Below are 9,128 nucleotides of genomic sequence, written 5' to 3'. Positions count from 1 at the left end.
CACCCTCGCTCCGTGCGCTAGGTGAAGGATCGGTCAGTGGAGAGCTCAGCTAAGCTCAGCATGTTTAATTCCCCAAGCCAATGACAAGAACTTTCGTGAGAAATAACGCGAACGTCTGCATCATGCGGGATTTGCGGGCGGGAGCGGGACAAAATATGGCAGGCGTGGGCGGGAGCGGGACTGAAAATCATAATTCTTTGCGGGAGCGGGCGGGACTGAAAATTCTGTCCCGCGCAGACCTCTAGTCTGTACATTCAGTCTAAATTAAAGGGGAACAGAGGGCAATATATAGAGTAAATATAACAATAAAACACACATTAACGAACCTTATTCAAGACTTACAAAAGTTTTTTGTTCTAAGGTTGGAAAGTTATAGTGTTTTGAAAGTAGCTCGAGCAAACTATTTCCGCAGTTTGAACAGCCCGCCATGATATTAATTTTATCCAATCAGAATGCACGTTCATTTTCTCTGCGCAACACTCATGACGTATGTATGTGCCCAGTTGTGTTGGCTCATTGAGGTTGGGAATAGCACGTGTGAATCGGAAAGTAGGATGAATTGTAAGTGATCGGCTACACAAACTGGTTCAAACTGGTACCCTTCTAAGCCATAGCCTGCTTGCAGTGCGTCTTGCGGGATCTCTTCGTATGATTCGACAGAGCTGTCGCTTTCACTTGATGCACCCGACGCCATGATTACACGCTTCTCTCCTAGTGCAGTGGGTAGGGCTGACGTCACGGTCTTTTAAAAATGGCGACTCTTGTGCCGTTTAGCGTACTGACTATTATATTTACAATTGCCAAGATATTTCGTTGTTTTCTAGTATATAAATTTGATAGAATACTTAAGAATACGTTACTTTGTCACATCAGCAACTGTATATATTATATTTGGTACCCCTTTAAAGTGTAGGCACATTAATCAACATATCACAATGTTGTATTTCATAAATGGTTAGTTTACTTCTGCCATAGCTTCTGAACATTGAGGCAATTCTTGTCATGTGAACCGTATTATGGGATACGGCCTTCAGGATTTGGAGCACAAAGCGCTCCTCAAAATGGTGCCTTTGAAAATCGACTCCTTCTGAATCGAACACAGGAATACACGACATTTGAAACAAAAACAACACAACATTGTGTTGATGATAAAATTATCTGCACATGCCCTAAACAAAGCACTATTACAATGTACAAGACGGAAAAAAAAAAAGCAAAAAACAAAAACACAAAGACTAAATTGTAAACATGCCGCCGAGCATTACGACTTCCAGACAGGAAATGGGTACGTCAGTGTTGGAGAAGTGCTGAATATGAGCTCAGGCTTCATTCCATTCAGGAAATAAAGGCCACTTTTTGGTATTGCAACAAAACTCAAACCGAAACAATATCATCACTGCTGTCCCTGCTGGAAACGAGCGGAGTGCTGAAATAAAATAAAGACCAGCGTTTATGAAACACGACTGGATGTGTGTCATTGTGTCTCCCATTCTCAAAGTGGAAATGAATGTACGATACAGACATGCTCTTATAAGAATTTGGTCTTAATCTAAATATCGTAAATAAATAATATCCTGATCTGATACACATATTAATAAAGGTCAGAACTGTTTCAAAAGACGTTGCTATGACGACATCCCATAATATTATCTTTTAATAGAAAGTGCTTAAGATGCGAAACGATGATCCCAAAAAATTAAGAAAATTGTCAGTCAGCGTTACACATCTTCACGGCGTGTTTATGTTAAATGTTATCCAGCATTTTAGGCCAGTATTGATTTGATTTCATTACTTAGCACTGAATGATGCAGCCTTTTCTAGCAGCCTTATATTTTTATATAAAGTTACGAGGACGCAAAGCAACTAAAGGTAATAAACACGAGTGATCGGGTTCCCAGGCTAAAATGTTGTGCTGATGTTTAGTTTCAGACTAAATGTTTAATATTAGAATGTGTTAAGGGATAACCTAGGAAAAAAAAAAAGTTTTCAAGACTCCTCAGGTGTATTCGCTATGTAATGATGAAGCCCATTCATATAGTAGACGCTCAGGTGTGTTTTACGGAATGACGAATCCCATTTATAGAGAGGATCATCTGGTGTGTAATGATGGAACAACGAAGTCCGTTTGTATTTAAGATCCTTGGAAAATGACAAAGCCTGTTCATATTGATGATCATCATCGTCTGGTGTGTTATGGAATGACTAACCCCATTCATATAGAGGTTCCTCAGGTAGGTTACAGAATAAAAAACAAAAAATTCATGTAAAAATATCCTTGGGTTTGTTACGGAATGATGAAATGATGAAGCCCGTTCATAATAAGGTCCTTGGGTTTGTCACGGTTTGAAGAAATGATGAAGCCCGTTCATAGTAAGGTCCTTGGGTTTGTTACGGTTTGATGAAATGATGAAGCCCGTTCATAGTAAGGTCCTTGGGTTTGTTACGGTTTGATGAAATGATGAAGCCCGTTCATAATAAGGTCCTTGGGTTTGTTACGGTTTGATGAAATGATGAAGCCCGTTCATAATAAGGTCCTTGGGTTTGTTACGGTTTGAAGAAATGATGAAGCCCGTTCATAGTAAGGTCCTTGGGTTTGTTACGGTTTGAAGAAATGATGAAGCCCATTCATAATAAGGTCCTTGGGTTTGTTACGGTTTAAGGAAATGATGAAGCCCGTTCATAGTAAGGTCCTTGGGTTTGTTACGGTTTGAGGAAATGATGAAGCCCGTTCATAATAAGGTCCTTGGGTTTGTCACGGTTTGATGAAATGATGAAGCCCGTTCATAATAAGGTCCTTGGGTTTGTCAAGGTTTGAGGAAATGATGAAGCCCGTTCATAATAAGGTCCTTGGGTTTGTTACGGTTTGATGAAATGATGAAGCCCGTTCATAGTAAGGTCCTTGGGTTTGTTACGGTTTGAAGAAATGATGAAGCGCATTCATAATAAGGTCCTTGGGTTTGTTACAGTTTGATGAAATGATGAAGCCCGTTCATAATAAGGTCCTTGGGTTTGTTACGGTTTGATGAAATGATGAAGCCCGTTCATAGTAAAGGCCAATTTATGCTGACAACGCAGTCCTCGCAGATGGCATCGCAGATGGCGCCTGCGTAGTCCCCCCCCCCCTTCGCAGACACCCTGCGTGCACCTCCCAAAAATTGTGACCACCGCAGAAGCCTCGCAGACAGCGTCGCAGACAAGAGGGCTCTGATTGGTCCACTCTACATCTGCTGTACACGCACTTCCGCTTCCCTACTTTCCCGGTTTGTTTTGTTTTCACTACCGCCATTTTTAAAAACACGAGCAAAGATGGAGCAGCACGAAGAGCGGCTGATCGAGGAAGTAAGGAAGTACGTACATCTATACGACTCCAGTTCTAGTCATTATAAGTAACCGGAGGATAAACACTCAACTAACCACACCCACCAACTTCTCCTAGCGATTTCGCGACTTCGCACCCCCTTGCGTTGTGGCGGTGAATAACATCGCGCACGCCTATTACTCCCCGCTCAACGATAAATTACAACTGTCTGCGAAAAGCTATCTGCGAAAGCCTTGTCGCAAGAGCATGTAGAGGCCCTAAGGCCCTTGGGTTTGTTACGGTTTGATGAAATGATGAAGCCCGTTCATAATAAGGTCTTTGGGTTTGTTACGGAATGATGAAATCATGAAGCCTATTCATATAGAAGGTCCTTGGGTTTATTACGGAATGATGAAATGAAGCCCATTCATAATAAGGTCCTTGGGTTTGTTACGGTTTGATGAAATGATGAAGCCCGTTCATAATAAGGTCTTTGGGTTTGTTACGGTTTGATGAAATGATGAAGCCCGTTCATAATAAGGTCCTTGGGTTTGTTACGGTTTCATGAAATGATGAAGCCCGTTCATAATAAGGTCCTTGGGTTTGTTATGGTTTCATGAAATGATGAAGCCCGTTCATAATAAGGTCCTTGGGTTTGTTACGGAATGATGAAATGATGAAGCCCGTTTGTAGTAAGGTCCTTGGGTTTGTTACGGAATGATGAAATGATGAAGCCCGTTCATAGTAAGGTCCTTGGGTTTGTTACGGAATGATGAAATGATGAAGCCCGTTCGTAGTAAGGTCCTTGGGTTTGTTACGGAATGATGAAATGATGAAGCCCGTTCGTAATAAGGTCTTTGGGTTTGTTATGGTTTGAGGAAATGATGAAGCCCATTCATAGTATGGTCCTTGGGTTTGTTACGGTTTGATGAAATGATGAAGCGCGTTCATAATAAGGTCCTTGGGTTTGTTATGGTTTGAGGAAATGATGAAGCCCGTTCATAATAAGGTCTTTGGGTTTGTTACGGTTTGATGAAATGATGAAGCCCGTTCATAATAAGGTCTTTGGGTTTGTTACGGTTTGATGAAATGATGAAGCCCGTTCATAATAAGGTCTTTGGGTTTGTTACGGTTTGAGGAAATGATGAAGCCCGTTCATAATAAGGTCCTTGGGTTTGTTATGGTTTGATGAAATGATGAAGCCCGTTCATAGTAAGGTCTTTGGGTTTGTTATGGTTTGATGAAATGATGAAGCCCGTTCATAATAAGGTCTTTGGGTTTGTTACGGTTTGATGAAATGATGAAGCCCGTTCATAATAAGGTCTTTGGGCTTGTTACGGTTTGATGAAATGATGAAGCCCGTTCATAGTAAGGTCCTTGGGTTTGTTATGGTTTGAGGAAATGATGAAGCCCGTTCATAATAAGGTCCTTGGGTTTGTTAAAGAATGATGAAATCATGAAGCCTATTTGTATAGAAGGTCCTTGGGTTTATTACGGAATGATGAAATGATAAAGCCTGTTCGTATAGAAGGTCCTTTGGTTTGTTACAGAATGATGAAGCCTGTTTATATCTACGCTCACTGAATGTGTGTTACAGACTGATGAAGCTGTTCCTATAGAGGATCCTTGGGTGTGTGTTAGAGAAGAAGAAACCTTTATTCGTCACACACACACTTCAAGCACAGTGAAATTCATCCTCTGCATTTAACCCATCTGAAGCAGTGAACACACGCACACACTCAGAGCAGTGGGCAGCCACACTAGAGCGCCCGGGGAGCAGTCAGGGATCAGGTACCTTGCTCAAGGGCACCTCAGCCCAAGGCCGCCCCACGTCAACCTAACTGCATGTCTTTGGATTGTGGGGGAAACCGCAGACACGGGGAGAACATGCAAACTCCACACAGAAAGGCCCTCGCCGGCCGCTGGGTTCGAACCCGGAACCTTCTTGCTGTGAGGCGACCATGCCACCCACACGGGAACGACAGATCTTGTTCCTACACTGGCATTATGGATTTGTATTACATGATATGATGACAGGGTCTGTTAGATGTTTCCCTTTAGTATATTTTCAAACGATCTAATCAGGACTGTTCCTCGAGGCTCTTTAGGTGTCGTTTGATCTTTAGCTGATCATCTCTGTTGTTATACAAAGGCAACATCGTTCTGATCCTCGGGTTTGTTGGACGAATGATACAGAACGACAGGCCTGTTGACACAGATGGTTTTTGTGATGCGTTTGACATTACACTCTGCTTCTGCTGTGTGTTACAGATTGATTTGACTTGTTAATATAGTGGTTTCTGTGGTGTGTGTTGAGGAATGATCAGGTATACGGATACGGGTGCTACTCAGAAATAGGTTACATCATCAGCATATGACATAGATGTTCATAGAGGCTCTTGAGGTGTCTTCTGGAATGATGATATCCGTTAAATCACCTTTAGTACAGTCCTCAGTGGTGTGTTAGAGAATGACTAGGCCTATTGATGCAGATGCTTTTGTGGTGTGTTATTGCATAATCTGTCCTAGTTATACAGAGGATCCTTCCATTCTATGAAGGATTGACTAGACCTCTTTCTATAGCGGTTTTTATGGTATGTGCTGCAGGATGATCAGGTCTGTTCATACCAAAGCTGTGCTGTGCGATGACTCGGCCTGTTTAGTGGGTGTTAAGGAATGACTAACTGTTCATACTTTGCTGATGCATTACAGGATGATGAGGGTTTTTTCATGCAAGGTTTGTTCAGTGACACATAATGACCTGGCCTGTTCATACAGAGGGTGGTCGGGGTGGTTTAAAAAAAAAAAAAAAAAAAAAAAAAAGGACTAGGCCTGTTCATGCAAAGTTTGTTCATTTGCGGTTTGCCCAAGGGGATGATCCAAGCTGGTTTATGGTATGTTTTCTGTTCATCATGGCTGTTCGAACGTGTTGGCAGTGATCACTGGCCTCCTTCTGGTTTTAATTTTCAGGGAGCCGTAACGAGACTGTGTACACACACACACACACACACACACACACACACACACACACACATATATTAAAATAATACATTAAGATTATATAGCACACATGTTAATAGTATGTGAAGTTACAAACATACGGAAGCTGCGAGAGGCCCCTCATATAATCTTTTTTTATTCACCTTGTTATCCCGAGATAACGACTTAATTAATTCAGGATCTCGAGAAAACAACACGACTAATTCGAGATCTCGAGAAAACAAAACAATTATTCCGTGATCTCGAGAAAACAAGACAATTCTTTCATGATCTCGAGAAAACAGCTGAGATTTCTAGCAGAGCTGCGCCCCCCTGTGGGTCAGACAACGAAGACTTAGAAATTGGCGGACATATTTAATTATTAATAATTTTGAAATTATCCCTTATTAAAAGACTTAATGCAATCTCTGCCTGTGTCAACCCCGATCAAAATATTGCCTTATTAGGTGATCGATTATTCCAGACATTCTAATGACCAAAGTTGCGTCAATGGAGCACTTGCATGTGACGTCACAGCCGATCCAGATTGTGACAGACGCCATCTTGTCGGTCAAACGCCATATTTCCGCCTTCTACTTCTACCTTTTCTTCTGGAAAACCCTACTATATACAATTCTACTACAACGGCTGCGGCTACAAGCTCTCCCTACCTGTGCACGTTTTTTATGTTTTTTGTGTGTATTTTTGCGTGTTGTTCGTCTCTACCGGACTTCAATATCCACTACAACCGTATGGACTTACTGGACATTGGTTTCCAGCAGAAAATGACGGTTTGTAGCGATTTCCATCGCATGCACAACATTCTGGACGAGATAGCGAGACCAGCGGGGTCTGCGTGGATTGTTATCGGAAGCAAAGCGAAGGAGGCGGCGCCGGGAGCGGAAGCAAAAGCGAGGCTGCAGGCAGAGCCGGCCTGTTGACTAAGCTCAGAAAACAGCTACTCAAATCTCCACTGCTAAGCCTCTACCTCTCCAACACCAGATCCGTGGTAAACAAGACGGACGATTTGAAATTACAGCTGGAATTACCTTATTCTATTCTATAATCGGCTGGTCAGTGCTATACTCAATACTTAAGTGACTTACCCGTCCAATGAGGATTATTTTCTTGTTTACAAGATGCCGCGGCTGACAAATCCTGAATTTCTGTAAAGATAACTGTGCAGAGATTTATAAGCACGCAGTGCTTCACCACTGAACAGCGAGGGAAAGTTGATGAGGTAATTATACACGTCTGGGTATTCCGCTGGCAGTTCAATATCCACTGACACGGTCGTGAAAACTCCGTCCGGTAAGCCATAAGGGTCACTAATCTGTAGATCGTTTATTTTAGACATATATCTAGTTATCTGTTCATTAGAAAAATGAGCCGTGTAGTCCGTCGGTTGAAATTGATCCATTCTGTACATGAGTGCAGTAGTATTTAGATGTGTTTTTTACCGACAAGATGGCGGCTGTGTACTTTCCGGTCACGTGACTGCAAGATCTCTATACAGAATGAGAAATAGCCCCAAAGTCAGCATATCACAAGTCTCTTGGCGCACCTGAATGAACCATTTCTCAGCTGTTTACTCGAGATCATGAAATAATTGTTTTGTTTTCTCGAGATCACGGAATAATTGTTTTGTTTTCTCGAGATCTCGAAATAATGGTTTTGTTTTCTCGAGATCTCGAAATAACGGTTTTGTTTTCTCGAGATCTCGAATTAGTTGTGTTGTTTTCTCGAGATCCTGAATTAATTATGTTGTTATCCCGGAATAACGTTTTTGTTTTCTCGAGATCTCGAATTAGTTGTGTTGTTTTCTCGACATCCTGAATTAATTATGTCGTTATCTCGGGATAACACGGTGAATAAAGGGCCTCTCACGGCTTCCGTACAAACAGATCTCCCAATATTAACAAACTGTTCTGTGTGCATACACACCTCTTTGCGTACAACTTTAGCACGACTCATCTTCACACTCTGGGTTCTGCGCAGACCCTTTGCCAGCGATGAGTCATCCTCAGAAAACATTCCGTCTACTTCCTCCCCATGTCCTGCCTGTTTGTACTCTAATGGGGCATTAACAGAAGAGAAGGATTTAAGCCGGACCAGACCAGTCACATTTATTTATAGAACACATTTTAATAGTACTAGAAAAATGAAAAAAAATATATATATATATATATATTATATATATATACACACACACTGTACGAGACCGTCAATGATGGCATAGCTCACTCCAGTCCCGTCTAGTCCAGAAGGAATGATCTAAAGTGGGCCACCTTGCGCAATAAATGTTGCAAGCTATATACACTATATACACGCTATATATAGAAGTTATATCCACCCGAGGAATCCCGACCTATTTGCCAGAAAGAATCCAAAACGGCGAAGAATTGACCGAGAAGAAGCGATTTTTGTTGAACTGCACATGAAGGCTTAATTAATCCATAACTTCATTAATAATTGTAATTAAGCAAATCTGGCTAGACGTTATATGCACCCTACGTACCCCTACCTTCATGCCAGAAAGAATCAAAATTAGTGAAGAATTTGAGGGAGAAGAAGCGATGCGTGTGGAAACTGCTCGTTAGGGATTGATTAATTACGCCATATCTTCATTATTAATTGCAATTATGCAAATTTGGATAGAAGCTATAGTACATGCACCCCAGGCAGACCTACCTTCCTGCCAAAAAGAATAAAAATCAGTGAAGAATTGAGAGAGAAGAAGCAATTTTCGTGAAATGTGGACGACGCTGGAGGGACGATGGACAACACCTGATGGCAGAAACTCATCGCCTGTCGGCCGGATGAGCTAATAACCACTATATATTGCTATCAC

The 9,128-nt window shown here is 41.7% G+C and overlaps 1 protein-coding gene across 1 annotated transcript in view; it reads right to left on the bottom strand.

Annotated features, from left to right (window-relative positions):
- Positions 1 to 938: 938 nt before the first annotated feature.
- The window catches only part of reep3a (receptor accessory protein 3a), a 70,362-nt gene continuing 62,172 nt past the window's right edge, over positions 939 to 9,128 (bottom strand). Inside the window, exons 7-8 of the mRNA XM_060933375.1 lie at positions 8,222 to 8,349; positions 939 to 6,283 (exon numbers count right to left, since the gene is read on the bottom strand). Coding sequence (XP_060789358.1) covers positions 6,209 to 6,283; positions 8,222 to 8,349 — 203 coding nt within the window. The 3' untranslated portion in view covers positions 939 to 6,208. The remainder of the gene's footprint in view (positions 6,284 to 8,221; positions 8,350 to 9,128) is intronic.

Source organism: Neoarius graeffei, chromosome 11 (genome assembly GCF_027579695.1).
Source record: "Neoarius graeffei isolate fNeoGra1 chromosome 11, fNeoGra1.pri, whole genome shotgun sequence".
NCBI classification, from domain to species: Eukaryota; Metazoa; Chordata; class Actinopteri; order Siluriformes; family Ariidae; genus Neoarius; species Neoarius graeffei.
The sequence above is the reverse complement of the archived record's forward strand: the minus strand, read 5'-3'. Positions and strand labels throughout refer to the sequence as shown.